The following is a 23,833-nucleotide window of genomic DNA, read 5'->3' as shown; positions in this document are numbered from 1 at the left end:
AGATTACCATATTGCCCATTATGTAACCTAAAATTATCAGCGACCACAACGTGTATTAAGCATAGTTTTTAAATCCGTATCATACCGAAAGTTCAACCAATTGAACCTTAATACCATTAAGGTGTCCTATGAACGTGTTCAGTTAGATGGCCTAACTACCATTTTGCTTCCGCAAATCACCAAATCAAACCCCGAATGGAAGATTCAAATGGGCACATAAAAATAGTAATTCACTTTCTTGGATGCAAAAATAGATCAAATGAAAGGAAAAAAAAAGTAATATATGTAAAAGTTAATTAGGACACATGATTCAAATTTTAACATAAACAAGCAATTTAAATGTATTTGAGAAATAGTTAATTATTTAGTTACTTAGGTTGAAACACGTGATTTAGTTACTAGCATTCGAGGTGCTCTTAGGGATTGGGTGCCAAAGAAGCACACGACAATAGACAGAGCATGCAGAAATTCCTTGTGTAACCAAGATGACAAGGCGGCAGAGAAAACCAACATAGTCGACCAAACCGAAGAGATGCAAAGAGCCCCTTAATAAAGCCCAAAGCCATTGCCTAGATAACTTGGTTAAGAAATTCAATAATCATAGGGCAGAAGGCAGCAACCAGAGTCCTTTATATTTACAGAACAAATATGTAAATCTGCTGGGAGTAACCTCTAATTAGAAGCGAAACAAGTTAAAGAATGTCTGGAAATGTACAATCTATCCCCAGTCAGGGTCACAGTCCCATCTTCTCACAAGTATCTTCCTGCCTGAATCTGTCAATTCAAATCAAAAAGCAAAAGACTTCATCAGTTAAAAGAAAAGAAAAGCATCAAAATACTTGATTTTTCTGGGGAACACATGAGAATGAGGTAACTTTTCAAGTGATGTAACAAAAAGGTGAATATTACAGTTACACTCGCATATTAGAAAAGCACAAGCTATTGGCCTAGCGATAGCCGCTCTTAGGATTTCAAATAGGTTGAACATTCGAATCCTCTCACAGACTAAAATTAATAAACATTAAAATCAATATTATGTTCATAAAAAATAAGAAGATAGAAGCACGTGTTCACCAATTGTTTTACACAAGTTACTAATCCACGTAGAATCGTAGATCAAGGATCAAAAACAAAGACAGTGGGTCAAAACAGCTTTATGTTTTTTCGTTTTCCCTAATTCAGCTAAATAAGAAGAAAATTTAATTTTGCAACAGACAAAAGGAGTTTGGATATACAAAACTTCACTAATGCAGGTGTGTCCACGCATTTGTTTGTCTTAGCATTTGTGAATGCGGAAAAAAAAAAAAAGAGCAAACCACCGAGATTACTTGGAGAGATCAAGACACCAACCCCAAATTCCTAGCCTTCATTGCTACACACAGGTACAAACAAACACACATGCATTCTCCCTTTCAAAGAAGATTGAGGTTGAGTGTTTTTGGGAGTCCAATTAGGTGTTTTGACAAAGCTAGGGCGTGTGCTAAAAAAGTCCATAGCAATATGGAGAAATGACCATTAAGACTTACAAAGTACAAGGCTGCAATTGCACACCAGATCATTTCTTGGTGGCATCAATGAACATGGCTCGAGTCCAATGCTCAACATCTTCGGTATGTGATGGTGGTGGAGGAAAAGTCGGATGCTCCACCAGATCCCATCCATCAGTTAGGATTTCATTCTTTCCAGAATCAGACATCTCCGCTGCATAATAGAGAAAACTGGCAGCTGAAGTTGGTATGTTGTCACACATGTTTTTCTGCAATGAAACAGAGAGCATGGAAATCATTCAAGAGTTTTCCCCATCCGAATTGCAGTAGAAAAACAGTAACTTTTCGAGTGTGTTTGGATAGAGGGATTTGGGGGGAAGGGAATAGAAGGGAAAGGGAAGGAAGAGAAGGGAAGAGAATGGAAGGGAAAATACATTTCCCTTCTCATGTTTGGATAGATAAAAAAAGAAAAGAAAGAAAAGTAGTTTAATTTACTAGTTTATCCTTATTTTTTATGTTTAAGTGTTATGTTCAAGGGTAAAATAGGTTTTAAACTTCTAAGTAACTTATTAGTAATCTCTTTCCTCCAAATGACTCCATTTTGGGAGGAAATAATTTTGACAAAAATTTAATGAAATCTTCCTCCCAAATCCCCTCAAATCCCTCCCCTCAATTTTTTATAAACTATCCAAACAAGAGAATTGGAAGGAAACTCTCTTTCCCTTCTCTTCCCTTCCCTCCAAATCCCTCAATCCAAACACACTCTTCATGTCATCCAATTCCTTCTCTATTCTCTTAAATGGAAAGTAAAAAGAGATTCAATGGAGACAAAACCAATAGCAGATAAATTCAAAACGACCTTATGGGCTTATGTAGACTAATAAATGATTCAAGTGCCAACTTTTTTTTAAAATAAATGGTACCATCTCTATGCCATCCCTCCCATATCAATAAGGCTGATCCTACAAACATTTAATTTTCCAACCTCCATCCCTTCCCTGCCCCGCAACTCCTACCCAACTCACCCTTCCCAAAAAAAAGGGAAGGAAAACAACAGAGCGACATATTAAAAGAGAAGGATGAAGAAACATATAAATGAAAACAATGTGCAACACTGGTAACTTGAACAGAGTAATCAGGCCTTCGGAGAGACAAAAGCAAATATTTCTATGACAACAAAAAGCAGGACCATGGCCATACCGTTAAAGACATGGTATGGGCACTCTCTAATAAAGAACTGGATGAAATAGTTGAATTCACATTCCAAACAGATTTGTTCAAAAGTTGACCTTGCTTACATGACCTGAAATATCAATGAGAAAACAAAAGAAATAGAGTCAAGAGTCAGACACCAGAAAGGAACAATATTAAATGTACTGCAACTGTAACAGAGAGAAAAAGTTAGTAAAGAACATTCATCTGCCATGACACCTTGTTGAATATCGAACCAAAAACATATGTTAACATGAATTATCCCAGATAAGGGCCGCAAAGATGCATAGGCACAAAAGGCTACATGCGTTGTTATAACTTTAAAGAATAGGTGGAGTCAATCTCCAGCACTTATCTTTAACAAAAAGCTCCATTGAAAAAAAAAGTTATGCACCCGAGAAAGCTAAAGCAGAATGATTTAATCTGCTCTCAAGAAAATACATTTGATTAGCATAAGTTATAAGAGGTCCCTAAAAAAGCCTTACAAAAATTTGTAGTAAAGGCTAAATTCAGTCAACAACATATCTGCATATAGCCTCATAAAGCCACTATACTGTATAGAAGCCAAAATCCTTTGTGATAATTTAGCATCGGATACTACTTCATAGATATGATGCCATCACAACTTCTATCGACTTTTTTCGAGAGGAATTCAATGCAATAGGGTTATGGAGACATAATGTTACGCCAATGCCAACCATCCAATTATGGGAGTCATATAAACAACATTAAAGGGGAATACTGAACTTCCCACATATGGAGTTAGATCTATGTCAAATAAGTGAAGTGCCAAGTCATTCCATTAATCTAACCATCAGTATTCACCATTTGAAATTCACATACCATTACTGAACTTATATGCAGACATACCTTGAACATGCCATTTTCAAGGAAAGAACAGATCGAATTTCCTTAGAAGAAGATAATGTGACCAATAATCTTGCAAAGGCTTCAAAAGTAGATGCCTCTGAAGGAACGTCTAATGATAGAGAGTTGTAACAGTAAGCCGTTATGCACGCCACACTTTTCTTGAGCAAGGAAATCCCTTTCTGCAAGTCTTTGTGTGTTTCAACAGAATGAGGAGAGGCTGCAGAATAATTAAAGCTAATAGAAGAATCTAGGTGAGGTCTTTTCTCAGATTCCATTGAAGCAACTCCAAAATTACTTGAGCTTCTATCAGTCCATGAATTTTCACCACGAGTGGAGCAATAATTTTGGCGTGGTATAAAAAGAGGATATTCATTGCTGCATGGAACAATTACCATTCAGAATCACAAGTGGATTAAAACCCTAAGTTGCCTATTTAAATAATAACTTCGGCCAATACCTTCTTGAAGATGGCCGTGCATTCCAATAAGAATCTCGTTGCCATATTCGTGAACACGAACCCTAACAAGAGTAAAATACAAATGAACAGAATTAAGAAGGATCACTTTTTTTTTTTTGAAAAAAAAAATCCCTGAATTGTTAAATCTTAATGATAAACCACACTTTTTAGCAATACTTTCAGAAAGAAAAAAAAAAAGTATGATAAAAAGTATTTGCATATGTTACACAAAAGGAATCTGAATGACTAAGAAGTACCAATGGTCCAAACCCAGACACCAGAGCTTCCAAAAATTTTTTAAATTCATAGTCATCACAACATGTGAGCAACAGTGCTCACCGCAAAACCTGCATTGTGAAGCGCCGGAGCAGCCAAGTTCTGAACAACAAGATTCAGAAGTTGGACCATGTATCTGTTCAAAACATCAGAATGGATTATTACTATAGGAACATTTGAGGCAATCAGTAACCAGTTACACTATCCTTTTTTCCACTAAAGACAGATAACTGTAAGTGAGGATTTCGTGATATGGGTTCCCAGGGGCCATATTTGAATCACAGAAGAAGAATCTGTACAACATATACGGTCCAGCATATTTCTAGCAATCTCCCCAATAATACTTTGATAGACAACAGACAACTGTATGGTAACAAAAGATATATTACCCCAATGAGGCACCAAGCTCCTCAGATGAAACAGAATGCGGGTCAAGCCCTCTTGGTAAGCGTGCATTGCAAATTTGATCATATTGACCATTCGAGCCATCTTTTCTGTCTCCATCTACAGTAACCTGAAAAATAACAATGGACAAATCTCACCAGAACTCTAAAGTTATCCGATTATTATCTCTCTCTCCATCTATCATCACATGTAAAAGCACTCCCAAAGATTAAAAAAATTTTGAAACAATACCAACTGTAGTGGAATCTATGAACTTTTTCAAGTTTGCATACCAATGTTTTTGTCTTAAAATCTCAGAAGTACATGCTCGAGTAAAGAGTCCTCTAATCTCCTAGAATTTATGTTGTAACATCATTTATTCACCCTAGACTCCAAAGGCTGAATTGTTAGTTTTAATCTCAACAAAATTCAACTGCAGTACTTTTGGTACCATTTTTTTGACCTCAACTTCAAAAACTTAAATGTAGACTTGTAATAATCTTGGTTCATTACCACCTAAGCATCACATATGCCCTTCCCACACATGCACAAATCCAGAAATTGCACCCTTTTCTCTCAGTGATGAGACATGAGAGTGCTAATAAAAGAAGTGGAATGTCTCAACTCCCAACGCAAGGCAGTAACATGGCCTATACAGGCATTAAAATATAATTTTAGTCTCTCTAGTCTAGGACTTCACCTCCTGGGCTGGGCATCAATTTCTGAACCATCAAAATTCTTGTAATGAGCCTTGTATTTTGTATTAATATCAACAACGACTAGTTTACTATCCTTCAGTTCTTTAGCTTTAGTTTAATGACTTTGCCCTGAAAAATCAATTGTGACTTCCAGGCTTCTCTATTTGTGACAATAGTAGACAGGTATTTGGGACCAGTCAAAGAACATCTGCCAGGTATTTGGTGCCACTCAAAGAATATTTGGTATCCACAAGACTACATCTATACAACTTCATGTAAGTGCACCAGTGCAAGTAAGTGCATCAAATGTTGAAATTCTCTAGTTTATCAAGAAACATTGTAGATTATTGAAAAGATTACTGATCACTATTATTCATTCGTGGGAATCAATCTACAATAATAATTGATAGGCTTACCCGACGTTGAGGGAATAATTTGCATATCTGCTTTAGGATCAACGACTGTTTATGAAGCCGTTCAGACGTTATTGCCATCTACAATTGACCAAATAGTATTTTGTCAAAATCGATTCTGTTGAAAGGTTAAATAAACTGACGTTCAAAAGGGAGAAGGATAGTGGTTCTCACATATCCTAAACTCTGAGTGCAAATAAGGTTAGGATAGAACTTATCCAGTTGTTCCACTCGATTTTTCTCCAACTGCAAAGAGACAGACCAAAGTATACAGAAATTATAACTTTCAAAAACAAGACCTCTGTGGTGACTTATATAACCAGAAATCTGATTACAAATAAATATAATAATGAGGAATAGAAAATGGTGATGATGAAGGGTCGTTGCCAATACCGTACTACGAGCTGATTCAAGCACCTCATATTTGACCTTTAAATCAGAAGACATCTTCTGAACCTTCATCTTCTCTGAAAAGTGTTACACAGTTGTAGAAGTTGATAAGGTAATCAAAGAAGAACTCTCAAGCTAAATCAATGGTGGGGAAGGTGATAAAGAATCAGTTTACCTTGCTTGAGTTGCTCTCTACCATGATGGAGTTTCTCCCTCAAACTTGCAAGCTTCTCCTTTTGAAGCATTCTCCACCTGAGCTGCTCGTCTGCCTTCCGCTGATGAGTATTAAAAACAACAAACTATCAGAAATACCAAATAGAAACAGAGAAACACACAAGTATATACTCAATGAAAAGAAAAAGAATCCATTCTAAGGCACTCAAAAAGCTACAAAAGAAGCGAATCAGCATAAGTGAATTGAACTTCCTTTCACAATTATAATACTTCTGAATCCTATCATTCATATATAATAAGTCTATCCATAACCAAATTCAAAAATATGCAAGGCCATTCGGAGTACTTTGTTTTGAGAACAGAAATAGAGTTTCCATAAACCTTACACACCCTAACTGCAGACAAACAGTCAGGAAATCAAACCTTAGCTTCAAGCTCTTCATTCAATCTTGAATACAAGTGTTCCCGACGACTCTTCAATGATTTCAACAACGTTTTGTACTCATTCAATCTGCATAGAAGGCATGAATCCACAATATCACAAGTCAAAATTGACGCCCGTAAAAAACACCAATATCTGGACACGCATCCACAGAGAAACCATATCCATACCTGTAATTGACACAAACAGCGCAAATAGAAGGGCGATTCGAGCAATCGCAAATTGCGCAGCAACTGGATTTCTTGTTCATCGTCTCATTCCTCATCAAATATTAACTAAACCTACACCCGCAAATCGTACACCACTGCCGCGTGTGATCTTGATTTGGTTTGAAGTTTCGAATCAAAAAGAGGCGATCTGATTATCACGGTGCTTGATAATCGTGGTTTTATTGAATACGTTGCTTACCGGAAATTCAATTCAAAAGGGAAAGGGTATTCGGATTATATTTATAGTAGTCAGCGTGATTTGCCGGTGCTCATGGAGCTGAAGAAACGGAGATAAATGGAGAGAAGCTTGGGCTGGGCTTGTTGAAATATTTTTGAGTGGGCTATTTTGGGCTCGAAGAGAAGCTGGACCGAGCTTCTGCTTGGGCCTTGGAGAGTAGTTATTATTATTCAACAGTTTAATGGGAGTGGGCTTGTTTGGGAATGCTGTGAGGTGTTGTGAGGTGTGGTGTGGTGTGGTGCTGTGAGTTATAAAACTGTGGTGCTATGAGGTGAGTTGAAACGCAAAAAGCTGTTTGGCGCTTAATTTTTAAAACTGTGGTGCGGTGCGGTGCGGTGCGTTTGACGTATCAAAATTACGCTTATATTAGATGACTAATAATATTAATATAAAATCACTCAAGGTTTACCTTATACGTTAATCTAAAATACAATAATTGATCTAATTTGATTACGTAGGACAAGTCAACATATATTGTAAGTGTTTGGGAGTGTGGTGAGGTGTGGTGAGGTGTTGTGAGGTAAAAAGCTGTGGTGCTGTGAGGTGAGTTAGAACGCAAAAGCTGTTTGGCGTGTCACAAAAAACTGTGATGTTGTAAGGTGTGTTGCAACTGAACACAGTTGCGACACACTGCCAAACTCATACACTATCCAGCTCATGTCTAGAGGTGTAAATGGTCGGAGTTTTTTTTATAAGAATTTAACCGATTTATTGAAAGTTATTTCGGTTAGTTCGGTTATTCGGTCGATTTTTAGTCAATTCTTACTAAATATTTTTTTTATAATAAATGACCATTAGTTTCAATTTTTCGAGTAATTTTCTAATGACCCTACTCAAGGCATTGCATAAATATCATAAATGTCATACATGATATGCTGTTGCGATAAATTCTTAACCATTATCCTCAAGAAACTCGTTAACAAGACCCATTTTAATTAAGCTGATATTTTTGTGGACAATCCCTAGAAGAAGTGATTTATTCTTGTTATTTGGTTTTGCAATTCAATTAGAGTTTTGAAGTATTGTTCTGCTAATCTGCCTTCCACTTCCAATTTCAGGTTTGTTACAGCAGCAACAACTTGTACATGTACTTTTAATCCTATTAAACAAGAGGAGGAGAGTTCCCTAAGACAGTCCAAAGGCCAAAACTGCAATGGCAAAATATCAGTGTAGCTTAGACATTTGGCTCAAGGATATGCAACATCTCCATAGGCAATACAGGAGTTGCTTCAGACTTCAGAGATGAAGGAAACACTTGAAACTAAAATGCGGAAACTTCCATACGCCACCATACGTGCATCACACGATGATAGGAGCAGTAGGCAAGCTCAAGTTATTTGCTTTCTGATAAAAGGTCCTAGTTCTTTGTTGATGGCTGTAAATTTGCAACTTCATCTAAGAAATTTATACGGGGGCCTCCGGTTGGTCACCAAGGATCTACATCACATGAAATGGTCTTCCACAACCTTCTTCAGGTCCTCCAGTTTTCTAATGATCTCAGGATTCATCAGGTCCCTGGCTTCCCTCAATAGGCCTCCCTGGCTGAAATTGTAAGCATCCACCACAACTTTTATCATAGTGTGGAGATTCTCAGGTGTACTACAAAATGAGGGGGATTCAGAAAATTAGAGAACATATTCAAATTTTCAAAATATAAATTAGAGAACATGCATACCATTTACTGATTTCTTTATAGTTCATTCTTAAGAAGAGTAGTCCAAGAAAAGAACAAGAATATAAGATAAACTTTCCCATGGCAAAAGGCAATTAACAATAGGCCTCAAAACCAAGCCTGTGTATATTCGGCTAATTTGCCTTCACCCTCGGAATAAGTGAATATATAGTTGAGCAATATTGCTGCATGAAATAATTCAGAACAAAGAATTAGCTACTTACGTGTACAGGCAGTCAAAGTCTTCCCCTTCAAGTTCTTCTCCTGGGGTGAATGCATCCTTGAGCGAATGTAATCGCTCCTCGGGATCTTCAATAGTCAGAAGATACTTAATTATCCTCATCTCTTTTGGCATTTGTTTCTGAAGGTTATTTCTTGTAGCCATATACAAATGATACAGAATGTCCTTTACCTGCATGTGCCATATGTATGAATATTTTGAAAAATACATAACATAAAAGAAAGCATCATTATTCATTATAGTCTATCCATTCAAGGACAAAGAACCCTGGCACGAGAATAAGGGACTTCAGGTACATAATCTACCTCCATCCCAAGCACCAGCACAGCAAACTGAAAAAAACAGTGACAATGTCCGGACTAGGCCCACTTTGTGGGCAGGTTGTCCCTGGGGGCGAATTCTAACACAGTATCATAAATTGTTACATTTCAAAAGGGCAAAGATAACAATAAAGTGATTCCCGATCTTTCAGACTTAGTTCAAACTTCCACATTCTACACAGCTCATACAGAGATCCCATAAGTACAAATTAAACACCAACACTACTCCACTTCAATTCTCCCCTGTCCACGGAAAAAAGTATGATGGTATGCAACTACTGTTGTAAGAAAACTAGCCATATTGACCACATTTTCATTGTTATGAGATGATTCATCATGACATGAATGCTCCACAAATGTCCTTTCTCTCCACTTTTCCCTGATTAGCACACCTGAATTATCTCAACTGCTTACCACTTACCACACAATCTACTCTCTGTTTTGTCATTTATTTCAACGAAAGGTTGGAAAGAAACCAGTTCTTGGTCTATAGGCATGTTATGCCACGCTATGATGTATGGGCAACTAAAATTAAGCATTTTGGTACTGTACATAACCGTTGCAAACTTTTGGTATCAGTAACTGAACAAGGAACACTGTAAATCCGGAATTGCAAATATTTGACAATCAGAAATGCACATAAAAGTAGTCTTCTACATGGTCAAAGTACTACCTCGCCTTTTGTGACGTTTGTCTCCTTGGCAGATGACCAAGCTTTTGTGACCATTAGTGCTAATGCTGAATCAAGTTGATTTTTCTCTGCCAAATTGTCTATCTTCTTGCAAGCAACATCTAAAGAAGGAGAATTGAGGATGTCCTGGAACTTCAACTCTGCCGCATTCAGAGCTTGAATATTTTCAGTTGCAGCATCATATGCTTCTACGGCAGCCAAGCACATATTCCCAAGTTTTGCCAAAGCTTGATGTACAGAAGAAACATAGAAACGATATAAGTTTATGCACAATACAAAATCCCAGACATAAAGTTACAGTTTCAGCCCAAGTCCAATGCATAGGCTATAGTTACATTTTTCGCTTACACTTGGATAACAAATGCCATTGAGTTGCCTAGGTGAAGGTACATCATGCAAGTATATAATTTGAAATTGTATATTAAATCAGACAATCACCACTGATTTTTTTAATAAGTCATAGGGTCAAGGGCGGAACTAGCATCGGATATTAGGGGGGAATTTTTTTGTGTGAGCCCCAAAATTTTTTTTTTCTAGTATTCCATACGTATCACTTGTTAACATTAAGATAAAAAACCAAATCCATAAATTTGATAAAACTATTAAAATTATTGTTTCCGAGTTCTCATGTTTTGGTAATATTGCATAATAACATCATTGTGAATTCAATCAAACACTTATTTCTTAATGTTTTGATGATATTGCATAATCTTTTATTGGGCTAAGGGGGACATTTATTGAGTGATCCACCCAATCTAATCGATATGTATACATAATTTATTATTTAAAAAAAGTTACCATTAAATTTTTTTAAGGTGGGGCGGCTGCCCCACCTTGGGTAGGGGCGGTTCTGCCCCTGATAGGATTATGTCCTTAATTTTTAGTGGGAGGTGGAGAATTGAACCTTGCACCCTGTGCAAGTGTATGGAGTTGGCTTACAATCACCATTGGTGGTTATAGTGCATATAGATGATCCATGTGGTGTATAGTATGAAACAGTAAGCCACGGCCTGCACTAATAATTAGATTGATTAGTCAGATAGTCAAATATACGTTATATTTGCACGTGTTGACTTTCCTATTTAGTGGATTAGGCAATTTATATTAATTAATCATTTCTATTTAAACAAGCACAATCCAAATACACAATCTTCAGAAACTAGAGTACTAGACTGCTTTACTTAATTTCCTATATATCCAAGAATAGCAGTCCTCACAGGTCAGGTCAGGTCTAGGATGGTGCAAAGGAATCAGTCCTAGGCAATCGTAGAATTTCCAACTTAGAGAGCAGACTTAATATAGGTTGGCATATTGAATACTTACAAAGGAGTACCATCACTCACATATGCACCAAAATCTAATAGCAGACTCACCATTTTGCTCTGTTGGATCTTCATAGTAGGATTCAGCTACAGTGTGAAGATGCAAGAAAAATTCTTTCGTAAAATCTTTACGGCGCCTGGCAACAATTTCACTCATCTCCAATGGTGCCCCCTTGATCACTTCAAGAAGTTCATTATGTCTTTGAACATCTTCATCAATCTGTTAAAGAAAAGAAAAAACAAATGAATCTATATGGAAGCAACACAAGCTTAAGGAAAATGCATAATTGATATCCGAGGACAATGAAGATTTCCGGCTCCCTGAATATCTCTATTTTATGATTCTATAAAGACGAAAATCATCTAATGATAGCATAATCAACAACATATATATGTATGCCATGAATGTTTCCCATTTCTAGGTCTGAACTAACAAAAAGGGGCAAAAGGAAAATGGAATCAAAAATATGTCTTGGCACATGTATCATGTAAAATGACGAAACCCACCTCTTTAAGTTTTCTACCAAGCCGGAGAAGACTATGCTTCTTCCCAGGATCATCTTCATTATCTGCACGGTCCTGGCATCGCTTATAGAAATGAGGCCGGAGATTGTCCCATTCCTTGCTAAAAGCGAGTAACCTTCTCCAGTCGGTCGGAGTGGGCTTGTCAACCATAAAAACCCCAATTAGCTTGTCACAAATTCGATTCATTTTAGGATCATCCACCTCCTGAACACCATCATCTTCATTCTTGTCCTTATCATCTCTCTCTGAACCTTCACAAACAGCTGTGGCACGAGAAGAATCAGGAAATGATAACTGCTCTCCACAGCAGTCATTCGGTGTAGCTGTTCTGTCCCCAACAACAGCCGCAGGGGACAAACTCAGTTGCCTGACTGGTTTAACCTGCAATCGAAAACCTGGAATCCAAAAAATCCTGTCAGTCACTCACGCTTCCGAAACTTCAAGTAGTAATCAAAAGAGACGGTCATAAAAACAATTGTGCCTCATCTGTCCCAAGAGAAGCTAGGATTACCTGCGATTTTGGGAAGGGAATCAGAAACCCGAGCTGAATTTGTACGGAGACAGAGATACGGCCGAGCATCAGCTCGAGAGGAGGTAGAACAAGCGGCTTTAGCTGTGAGAGAACAAGAGCTCGCACAAGCCAGCTCCATCGTCAAAGCTCGAAAGAGTACTCTAGAGGCTAGGAGTCCAGTTCTGGGGCAGTGGGGGGTTTAGGGCTTTAGATAAATCAGCTAATTTTTTTGTGCCATAAAAAAAAAACTTACTTTTATTTTATTTTATTTTTTTAATTAAAATACAGATATTTCGTCTTATTTTTTGTTTTTATTTGGAAGTGAATAAAACTTTGTCAGGTTGTAATGATCGAATTTGTCTACTCAATTAAATCAAGTTTAGACATAAGTTATATTTACGAAATTTGGGTTCAAATACAAAATTTGTGTCCAATTTAAAACTAGATTTAGGTTCAAACATAGAAATATTATTTGGTTTGCTTATTCAGATTTTAATCTGGATAAGGTTATTGTCCGATTTACTTGTTTAGGTTTAAATCTATTCGAGTTTGGTCAATTAATTACGTTTAAATACAATAAATGTTAGAATTCAAATATATAAATATCTCGTAAATTCGTGATGATGTCTGACTCGAGATTTTTTTTTTTTTTTTTGCCAACCATTAAAAAAATCTAAGACAAATGCTGAAATCCCTGCCAACGGCTACCTATCTTCTTGCCTAAAGGAGCTTCATTTCAAAGTGGACTGAGAAGTGCTTTCGCGGGAATTCTGAACCAAACAGCCAATGCTCCCGTTAACGTTCCTCTCACTGAACTCGACTTTCTTCCAACTACACGCTTCTCTGTTCGCCATTCAACCGCCACAATTTCCAAAACTTAAAAGCACCCCCAGAGCATGGTACTGCAACTTCAGAAACCCCGAGAATTTTCAATGCTTTTCTTACAAAAACCCATCTTCTGCATCCCATTTTCACGGTTCAATTACTACTCCAAGTTCTAATGAAGACCATGTTGCCGATTTGCCAGATACCTCATCAGTGAGTCAGTGCCCTGTCTATGGCGTCCTTGCGCGGTGGATTCGATCGTCTCGTAAAGTGGAAGACCTCAAAACAATACACGCAAGGGCTTTCAAGTGTTTAAGATACCACATGGTGTACGTAGATAATAATTTGATCAGTAAGTATATAAGATTTGGGAAGTTGGCAGATGCGCGAAAGGTGTTTGACAAAATGTCGAAGCCAAATATTGTTAGTTGGACCGCAATTATTAATGGGTATTTGAGTTTGGGGTCTGACGATGAAGCTTTTTGGTTGTTTAATGCTTTTTTGATGAGTGGAGTACGTGCCAACGGCAGGATGTATGTCTGTTTATTGAATATGTGTGGAAAGAGAGTGGATTATGAGTTAGGGAAACAAATTCATGCATGTGCTATAAAGGGTGATTGGAGGAACTTGATTGTAGATAGTGCTGTTGTTTGCTTCTATGTGCAGTGTGGAAAGCTGACTAATGCATTTTGTGCGTTTGATCAAATGACAGAAAGAGATGTGGTGTGTTGGACGGCTATTATCACTGCTTGTTCTCAGCAAGGGCAAGGGGAAAAGGCTTTTGCGATGTTTTCACAAATGATAAGCGATGGTTTTTCTCCTAATGAGTTTACAGCATGTAGTGTTCTGAAGGCTTGTGGAGAGGAGAAGTCATTGAGATTCGGGAGACAGTTACATGGTGCAATCATGAAGAATGTATACAAAAATGATGTTTTTATTGGAACTTCCCTTGTTGATATGTATGCGAAGTGTGGAGAGATATCGGACTCAAGGAAAGTGTTTGACAGAATGCTGAGTAAAAATATGGTCACATGGACTTCAATTATAGGAGGGTATGCCCGTGAGGGTCTTGGTGAGGAAGCGATTAGTCTCTTTCAAGTGATGAAGAGACGGAGGCTTGTTGCTAACAACTTGACCGTAGTAAGCATTCTTAGGGCCTGTGGCTCAATTGGGGCCTTACAAACAGGGAGAGAAGTTCATGCACAAATAGTCAAGAATTCATTACAATCCAATGTATATTTGGGAAGTACTCTTGTGTGGTTCTACTGTAAATGTGGTGAGTCGCTTGTTGCCTCGAAGGTCCTCCATCAAATCCCTAGTAGAGATGTTATCTCATGGACTGCCATAATTTCTGGTCATACAGGTTTTGGGCATGAACCTGAGGCTCTTGAGTTCTTGAAAGAGATGATGGAGGAAGGCGTAGAGCCAAACTCATTTACTTATTCATCAGCTTTGAAAGCATGCGCCAATCTGGAAGCTGTTAAGCATGGCCAATTGATTCACTCTTTAGCAAACAAGATGCCCGAGTTGTCTAACGTGTTTGTAGGTAGTGCTCTCATACAAATGTATGCCAAATGTGGATATTTATCAGATGCAATCCAAGTTTTTGACAGTATGGAAGATAGGAATTCGGTGTCTTGGAAGTCCATGATTATGGGTTATGCACGGAATGGGAACTGTGGAGAGGCTTTGAAGCTCATTTACCAGATGCAAGCAGAAGGTTTTGAGGTAGATGATTATGTACTTTCAAAAGTCATTACATCAGGTGGAGATCTTAACCGAGAAACGAAGCCTTCGTCTAACTACTACTTGCAGTCTAGCTAATCATCGACCTGAGCAGAGTTAGCAAAGCCCTTTATGGCGATAAAAGTTTATACAGCGCGACTTTAGGTTGGATTCCTGGTGGTGAAAGTAAGAGAAGGAGAAGTTGAAGTCAAGTGCTCTTTATTTGGAAGGGTCTTTGGGAATACTGAACTTCATATGATTACATTCAGTGTGATAGACGTGAAGATGATGCGACCAAGTTCTCAGACTTCTCCCAAAGAGAACGACGAGAGAAAGAGAGAGAGCGGAAAAAGAAGAAGGGTTTCGTTGCATTTGTCTGGTGAATGCACATTGTTATTAGCAATCATCACAAAACCGTACATAATCTGTAAGAAGATGTTTCATACACCATCTACATTTTTAAAAATTGCCATTCTTAGCCTACTCTTAAATAATGCTGCTTTGTTGATCTGTTTTCTCCGTTGCAGAATGCACCAGACATAGGTGCTGCTGAGGATGAATGTGTAACATACCTTCTTTTTTTTATAAGTATGTGTAATCATACCTAAATAGCATAATTAAAGGTAGGGGTGTCAATTGTCGGTTTTTTACAATATTTTCATTTGGGCCAAGATTTCGGTTTTTCGATTTTTTCTTTAATTTATCATTTTTGTAATATCAAACTTACTTAACAGGTTTGTTGCACTCTTAAATCCAAAACTACTGCTGTCCAAGGCCCTAAAAGAATTCCAAACAAAACAAATATACAAATATACTAACACTTAACAAGTTAACATGTTTGCTTATCAGCTCACGAAAAGCCCCCTCCCACGGCCCTAATCACTCAAACCAACCCTTGTGAACTGTGATGTCATTGGAAAAAAAAGTTTTAGGGCCCTAGAAGTGTAGAAGACAACAAATCCAACTACTATTAGAATTAAAGTGGCAAAAAGAGACGAAAGTTATAATATAATAGCATAATAATAGTTAATATATATTTAATTAGTTCGGTTTGGTTATCTTACTCAATAGTGTGGCCGATCAATATTTAGGTTTTTATAATACTTGAGAACCGATCAATCGGTTTTACATCAAAGAAATTCTTAGAACCGCCCAATCGGTTGGTTTGATCGGTCGATTTGGTTTTTTCGGTTTATTTTGACACTCGTAATTAAAGGTGAGTTTTTTTTTCCAAAAAACTTAAAAGTAAAAATAAAAGAAAAGACATAACAAGATTGATTAAAATGAAGACAAACAAAAGTCATAAAAAAAAGAAAATGTTAGGGATCTCGATGTTCTTGTATCCTAGCTATCCTAGCTAGCTTAAATGGATAAACATGATTCAGGTGAAATCGTGCACCTCACATAATTCATATAAAATTATATGGATCTATCTTAGCATTTGAGATAATCGAGATAAAAATATTGGGACCCGTAGAAGTTCTATTGTAAAAAGAAGGGGAAAAATCTGGTTGGTTTTTTTTTTTTCCCGAGTTGGATTTTTTTTTGAAACCGAGAGGGGATATTAATCATTTTTATCATTCCAATTAGTCATCGGGAGTTTGTCCAAGTTGATTACTTGGCTTAAAGAAAGGATAATTAATTACTAAATGACAATAAGTCAATAAAAAAAAAAAGTTAGTCCAAAAAGTCTTGAAAGAGACTAATGACTAAAACCCATTCAAACATGATCGTGTAATGAAATTTCAGCCCACGGACTTCCCGCTCCTTACGCTCGTCTCTTCCCCAAGTCATCATCCGACGGTTAGAAAGAAAAATTCAAAACTCCAATTTCGTTCTTTGTAATCGTAGCCCCAAATCTTGTTCATTTACTCAATTTGCAGTTTTTCCAAATCCAGACACTCCAAGTCTTTGTCTTCGGATCTGTATGTTTTCCTTTGACATTTCTTGTTCCTTATTTTTCTCTCTCTTTTTTGGGTTTGATTGGTTATGCAAAACCTTCATGTATCTGATATTTCGTCTCTTTCCGCTCGTGGGCTAATGGGATTGGAATGATTTGGGTGTTGTCTCTGGTATTTGGTGATAAAGATTGGCGTTTGTTCTTGTACTCCATTTTGTAATCGCTGATTGTTAGAGTAGTGATGATGTGAAAAACAATTTCATCTGGTGTTGTATGCGTGGAAAAGGGAATCCCTTTGTTAGGCACTGTCAAGGCAGTGATCTTATCATAAATCTGTTTCTTATATCTGACTGAATTTTTTGTTCTCATTACTTCTATTTGTGAGTTCGTATTTGTATTTGTCTTTACGTTTTGTCTGGATTTCTATGTAGTTGCAGTTTTTGCCTTTCCAATTGATTTTACGACCGCCTGTTTTAACAAAAAATTTATGTGCAATTGTATTCATTCTTTTGCGGTTTTATTTTTGTCTCCATTTTGATTGAGTATTCGTGGTAGGTATAAGTGCTTGAGAAAAAATATTTAAATGGTGATGGTTTTAACTGTTTCCATCAGTCTGGCTGGGTTAGTGATGACTAATGACTATTTATTTAGGTCTGTAAAAAGAACAGTGATCTTAATGAGTTTCACTTGTTCCGTGGAAGCTTCAAATTGAAAAAGCACAGATTTTGCAATATTGACTAGATGGGGAAAAAAAGATATTCTGATGCATATTGTACATATCCCTTTACAGATTACTTGGTGTGTGTTAGGTATGAAAGTTTCCATTTGGATCAATCATGGTATTTTAGTTGTTACAATGTGACATTGAATAGATATTGAACCATATTGGTGCTTTGGGTGGTCTGCGACAATCTTCCATGCACCTATCATCACTTTGCAAGCAGAAAGCCATCTGAATTTTGAACCTTTATTCTTTTCTGAGGGTGTAAAGGATGTGTATTGCGTGCTTAAATAATGTTGAAATCTTTCTGAAAAATGCAATTACTGGTTCTTTTTGCGATAGATTGTGTTTTACAGTTTTGAGCAACTTCCTATCCTTGGTCTAATAAACATTTAGACTTCCACATTTGACATTGTCCAAGCTTTTGTTTAATTTCCAGGATCTGCAACTAATTTTTTGAATTTTCATAATCTACAGGTGCTAGAACTATGCAAATGTTAATTCATGTGCTAACAAGTTAGATTTCACACATCAGACTCGTTTAGTATCATGGAAAACATAAGTACTTCTGAGAAAAGTACAATGAATTCTCCAAATTTTGAAAAGGCAGACGAATTTACACCTGTTCCTGTGAAGGAATTGGGTGAGGAACCATCAAGGGAAATGAAATCTGTTACCATAAGCAGCGATGGTTCCCCATTAGATAATGGTGATGGACAAGATGGCTTAGGTGACAAGATAAATAAGAGTAATGTGTCGGAGTCTAAAGCTCATATAGAGAATTTAGCGGACAGCATGGAGCATGATAGCGTGGACAAAATGCAAAAGAGAAGTGATTTCAACTCCAATGTCCAGCAGAAAAACTCTGGTGTTAATATTGAAAAAGTTGCCTCCAGTCACCAAGTGGATGAAGGTAAGGATTTTGAGTCCAAAGCTGAAGAAGAAACAAATGAAAGTACAACTGAGATCCTTAGCGAGGTGAAGGAGCCAGAGCCTATTTTTGATGGAACAGACGTTCCTAAAGTTGCCTCCAGTCACCAGCTGGATGAAGCTAAGGATTTTGAGTCCAAAGCTAAAGAAGAAAAAAATGAAAGTACAACTGAGATCCTTAGTGAGGAGAAGGAGCCAGAGCCTATTTTTGATGGAACAGAGGTTCCTGGAATGGAAGCTAACAGGAGTTCATCTACACGTTCTTTGGGTATTGATCCTGAAGCTGAGGGATCTGCTTGGCCTGAGAAGGCGGTGGCTCTAACAAGCTTTGTAAAGGAGAAGGGTGTAGTTGCAGTTGCTACTTTTCTACGCAGGCTTTCTGTAAAACGGGATGAACTTGGGCAGGACATTCCTACTGATGAGGACAAGGCTACTTCAGATTCGCTTGAAGATAATGAAACTACAGGAATATCTCAAAAAGCAGCTGAGAGATCTGCATGGAATCCCCTAAACTACATTAAGATCTCACGTGACAATGCAGAGAAAAAAGCTGAACCGGAAGCTGAAGCCATGGAGATGCTATTACAACCTATAGTCATGAAAGGAAGAATTATACTTTATACGAGGTTAAGATGTAAGGATTGCAAGGAGGCTAGGTTATTCTTGCACAGAAAGAGGCTTAGATATGTAGAGATCAATATTGATGTTTTCCCCAGTAGAAAGGCAGAGTTGGAGAAATTCTCTGGCTCATCTGCTGTTCCAAAGGTGTTTTTCAATGAAGTTTTGATTGGAGGATTTGATGAGATGAAGGGCTTGGATGAGTCTGACAAGCTCAATGAAAAAATCGATTATCTTATTAATGAAGCACCTGCAGTTGAAGCTCCTTTGCCTCCTCTTTCTGGTGAAGATGATGTGTCCAGTAATGGGGCACTTGATGAATTAGCTGTTATTGTTCGGAAAATGAAACAATTTCTCATTATTAAAGATCGATTCTATAAGATGCGAAGGTTCACCAACTGTTTTGTAGGCTCAGATGCTGTAGATTTCTTATCAGAGGATCAATACTTGGAAAGGGATGAGGTCAGTTGAATTTTACTTATCATGGTTATTGCCTTATTGGCTTTTGAGGTTTCGGTAATTAATCTATTCAACCAATGATAGGACACATCTGCACAGTCGTAATGTATGCTAACAGTGGGATTTTACTTATCATGGTTATTGGCCTTTGAGGTTTCGGTAATTAATCTATTCAGCCATTGATAGGACACATCTGCATAGTCGTAAGCACACATTACCAGGATGGTAAATTGCATTGACTTCATGTGTAGCATCCACAGTCCTGTTACTTTCAAAATACCAGGTTCCAGCTGCATGTTCAATCCATGTACTAGTTTGAAAAGTTATGGCAATGAATTTGATTTTCCTTGTGTCATTGTAATGTCCATTGTGTTTCTAAAACCAAATACTACAAAAGTCTTCTGGCATAATTGATGAAGTTATTTTATGCCCTTTTCCCATACAGAATCTGTTTTTGTGTTATAAAAGCATAGTTATGAACCTTCCAATTGGTGGCGCTATGAATTTTATTTTGGCTGATTGTACTTGGTATTGGCGGGTGAAATGCACGCAGCTCTAATGTGAACCAAGCATATTGTTGATGCCTTTGCTGTGTACATCATATTTTATGATATGCCACTCTGAATGAGATTCTAAAAATTAAATGTAAACCCTAGTCCGTTCTTTGTTCAAGTTTGATTGTATTATTTATGTGCAGGCTATCGAATTTGGTAGAAAGCTTGCAAGCAAACTCTTCTTTCAGCATGTTCTTGAGTGAGTCCCTTGAATTAATGCTCTTTGTTGAAGTGATGTTCGTTTCTGATATCTAATTTTGTGATTGACAATGCTGCCTTTTGTTTCCATGCCTATACGCTAGGGAAAATTTATTTGAGGATGGCAACCACTTGTATCGATTCTTCGATGATGATCCTGTTGTGGCATCTCAATGTCACAACATTCCGAGGGGCATAATTGATGTGAAGCCTAAACCCATAATAGAAATTGCATCAAGGTTGAGGTTTTTGTCTTATGCCATCTTTGAAGCCTACACATCAGAAGATGGTAGGCATGTTGATTACAGAAGCATTCATGGAAGTGAAGAATTTGCAAGGTTTGATGCCACACTTTGTGGAAGTACTCATCTTTCGTGTCTTAGAATAATCTGTTTTAGCATTCAAGTAGTTGATGGCAATATTTTGTAGGTATTTGAGGACAGTTCAAGAGCTCCATAGAGTAGAATTGCAAGATATGCGTAGGGAAGATAAGTTGACTTTCTTTATAAATCTCTATAACATGATGGCCATCCATGCAATATTGGAATGGGGTTATCCAGTTGGAGCACTTGAGCGAAGGAAGATGTTTGGAGATTTCAAGTACGTTATTGGTGGCTGTACATACTCACTTTCAGCCATTCAAAATGGGGTTTTAAGAGGCAACCAACGCCCACCGTACAATCTCATGAAGCCATTTGGAGTGAAAGACAAACGTTTCAAGGTATTATTTTTGATTGCTGACTTGGGTTTCATTTGACAATGAAATTTCTTTCTTAAATGCTGCATGACCACAATCATCATACTATATATTTACGTTGGTTGCCTAGTGCTCCACCTCCCCCATAAGCTACCACCCACCCAAAGGAAAAGTATGAAAATTGGAGCGCTTCTCTTCCAGGCCTTGCAATGGGCGGGGTCAGGGACGGATGTATGCATACCTTACCTTCACATAATATGTGGAAAGGTTGTTTCAAGAAATTGAACTTGTAGCCTCTAGGTTGCACCCCTGAAACACTACCACAGGGTCACATACTCACATGTTTGCCTGTGGAAAGAAAATTGATCAAACCTCGTATCGTATTGTGGAAACTGTTTCTGTTTTCTAAACTCATAAATCGTTCAAATTCTTGGCCCATTTCATATATTTTGATTTTGTTTCAACAGTTTGCTTCTTTTCTTTTTAACTAATTCATAAGGTTGGCAGTGGGCCAGGAGGTCCTTGTCTTTGTTATTGTTGAATTAGAATGAGGCCAGTATCCAAATAGGTCAGAATTTTTCTGAGCCTATCGTTTAGCTACTGTTTTTAATTTAGCCGATCATCGTCACTGAGCTGTTTTGATTCAATATTCAATCTACCTCATGCCTTTATGTTCTTCACCAGGTGGCTCTTCCATACCCAGAGCATCTTATTCACTTTGCATTGGTTTTTGGTAGCCGCTCTGGACCTGCTCTTCGATGCTACTCTCCTGCCAATATTGACAAGGAATTGATGGAAGCAACACGTAATTACTTAAGAGGTGGAGGACTTATTGTTGATTTGCAAGCAAATGTTGCATTAGTCAGTAAGATTCTCAAATGGTAAGTAGTTGGTCTCAAAGTCTGTAAACCTAAATAGCGTTTCTGCCGTTTCATTAATTTGAAAGAGGTGTTCAGATAATCTTTACAAATACATGTTAAGGGAATGAGTTTGAGCTTCAATTCCTTATAATCGAAAGGCGTCTCAGGTTCTGGAGAGGCTTGCATTTGTTTTGTCTTTAAGTTTACTTGTGTATTTACATTTGGGACAGACCAAGTTGTCGCATCCACGTGCAAATTACATTGCTAAGATTTCTCCTTTTGTTTCCTTTGAAACCACAGATAGCTGATACAAGTGTGCATCATCTCTTTCTTGATTAAACTGCAATATTATATAGGTCTTTAATTACTGGATTTGGAGTTTTATACAAGTGTTCATTGTTATGTGGATTAAACGAGATATCTTGTGATTCTTTGATTATTAGATTCAAAAAAATTATATTTATTAATTCATATTATCTCCATTATTGCAGGTACAGCATTGATTTCGGAAAGAATGAAGCGGAGGTGTTGAAACACGCATCAAACTATTTGGAACCAGCCAATTCGGAAGCCTTGTTGGAAATGCTTGCAGACACTCGTTTGAAGGTGATATATCAGCCTTATGATTGGAGTTTGAACCTCTAGAGTAGAGTAAACTTTAGTTCCTTGTTTACCATATAGCATTACATACAACTTCCCTTTAATAGAAATTTGCATGAGGGAAGGAAGCATTGGTTATTGCAGTGCAAAAACTTTTGAGTATATACAGCCTCTTGCACGGATTCAATAATAGCACCACTCATTCTTAAATTATTAAGTTGTTTCTTGTTGATTCTGGAAATTTTTTGCGCGATTTATCTTAAAACAGGCTTCTCAGTTTGCGCAGTTTCATTTGCCAGTTTAATTATGGGATTACTAGCTAGTTAGATTCAAGATCTATTGTGCACATATGCTACAAATAGAAAACATGCATATCAATGTACATATTCATTCATAATCTGTGAGCTTGTTCTGCTTAGATAGTTTCCTTGATTCCTATCATAAAGCTTTTGCAATCCCATTTTGCAACTTCAACCCTTGATTTTCTTCCTCTGCATGTGAGCTCGCTCGGAAGCTTTTTGATAAGGATCTCCTAACAACCAAGGCCCAACCGGACTCCCACCGTGTGGGCCGGCTGTAACCAAGGCCCAATCAGGCCCGGGCCCGTGGCCCTACCTTCATGAAAACCTTGGCTACTAGGGAAAGGCCCTCCTTTCCCCTTATAAACAGGACTCCACTCCCACATCTGGGCGATGTGGGACAAGTGCCTAACATTCCCTCGCTCTTACAAGGCCAACGCCCACGTTGGCCCACTCTGTGGCACCAGGCCCAGGCCCGTGGCCCTACCCGGATCACAGGTCGCCCCTTCCGTGAACGCAGCCCCGCCCCGGCCCTCCAGGGACAAGGGGGCTAGGACACAGGCCCACAGCCGTCCAGCTGGGTGGCTTCGATACCAATTGATAAGGATCTCCTAACAACCAAGGCCCAACCGGACTCCCACCGTGTGGGCCGGCTGTAACCAAGGCCCAATCAGGCCCGGGCCCGTGGCCCTACCTTCATGAAAACCTTGGCTACTAGGGAAAGGCCCTCCTTTCCCCTTATAAACAGGACTCCACTCCCACATCTGGGCGATGTGGGACAAGTGCCTAACATTCCCTCGCTCTTACAAGGCCAACGCCCACGTTGGCCCACTCTGTGGCACCAGGCCCAGGCCCGTGGCCCTACCCGGATCACAGGTCGCCCCTTCCGTGAACGCAGCCCCGCCCCGGCCCTCC

The 23,833-nt window shown here is 38.1% G+C and overlaps 4 protein-coding genes across 5 annotated transcripts; 2 read left to right on the top strand and 2 right to left on the bottom strand.

The window, feature by feature from the left end:
• Positions 1-533: 533 nt before the first annotated feature.
• Positions 534-7,266, bottom strand: LOC120010106. The gene is made up of 13 exons (XM_038860807.1): positions 6,974-7,266; positions 6,785-6,872; positions 6,363-6,462; positions 6,191-6,264; positions 5,972-6,043; positions 5,801-5,878; positions 4,692-4,816; positions 4,366-4,438; positions 4,027-4,088; positions 3,570-3,944; positions 2,688-2,790; positions 1,527-1,756; positions 534-774 (listed from the first exon to the last, which is right to left on the bottom strand). The coding sequence occupies exons 1-12, from the start codon at positions 7,066-7,068 to the stop codon at positions 1,556-1,558; spliced, it is 1,446 nt and encodes a 481-aa protein (XP_038716735.1). The 5' UTR covers positions 7,069-7,266; the 3' UTR covers positions 534-774; positions 1,527-1,555.
• A 1,069-nt stretch (positions 7,267-8,335) lies between these two features.
• LOC120010297 (uncharacterized protein At4g37920-like) lies at positions 8,336-12,730 on the bottom strand. Its single transcript, XM_038861059.1, has 6 exons — positions 12,533-12,730; positions 12,004-12,416; positions 11,548-11,716; positions 10,157-10,401; positions 9,147-9,334; positions 8,336-8,849 (listed from the first exon to the last, which is right to left on the bottom strand). The coding sequence occupies exons 1-6, from the start codon at positions 12,669-12,671 to the stop codon at positions 8,693-8,695; spliced, it is 1,311 nt and encodes a 436-aa protein (XP_038716987.1). The 5' UTR covers positions 12,672-12,730; the 3' UTR covers positions 8,336-8,692.
• Positions 12,731-13,223: 493 nt separating this feature from the next.
• LOC120010632 (pentatricopeptide repeat-containing protein At4g18520, chloroplastic) lies at positions 13,224-15,742 on the top strand. The gene is made up of 2 exons (XM_038861423.1): positions 13,224-15,509; positions 15,610-15,742. Exon 1 carries the CDS (start codon positions 13,319-13,321, stop codon positions 15,179-15,181), a length of 1,863 nt encoding a protein of 620 aa, XP_038717351.1. The 5' UTR covers positions 13,224-13,318; the 3' UTR covers positions 15,182-15,509; positions 15,610-15,742.
• A 1,083-nt stretch (positions 15,743-16,825) lies between these two features.
• LOC120011159 lies at positions 16,826-22,836 on the top strand. 2 transcript variants are annotated; one of them, XM_038862224.1, is made up of 7 exons: positions 16,826-17,007; positions 18,181-19,713; positions 20,408-20,463; positions 20,567-20,800; positions 20,892-21,183; positions 21,844-22,040; positions 22,511-22,836. In XM_038862224.1, the coding sequence occupies exons 2-7, from the start codon at positions 18,253-18,255 to the stop codon at positions 22,662-22,664; spliced, it is 2,394 nt and encodes a 797-aa protein (XP_038718152.1). In that variant the 5' UTR covers positions 16,826-17,007; positions 18,181-18,252; the 3' UTR covers positions 22,665-22,836. The 2 variants fall into 2 exon arrangements, with proteins under 2 accessions (XP_038718152.1, XP_038718154.1); XM_038862226.1 differs by having other exon boundaries at positions 16,826-17,295.
• The last annotated feature ends 997 nt before the right edge of the window (positions 22,837-23,833 follow it).

This window comes from Tripterygium wilfordii, chromosome 12 (genome assembly GCF_013401445.1).
Source record: "Tripterygium wilfordii isolate XIE 37 chromosome 12, ASM1340144v1, whole genome shotgun sequence".
In the NCBI taxonomy this organism is placed as follows: Eukaryota; Viridiplantae; Streptophyta; class Magnoliopsida; order Celastrales; family Celastraceae; genus Tripterygium; species Tripterygium wilfordii.
Note: the sequence above shows the minus strand (reverse complement) of the source record. Positions and strands in the feature narration are given on the sequence as shown.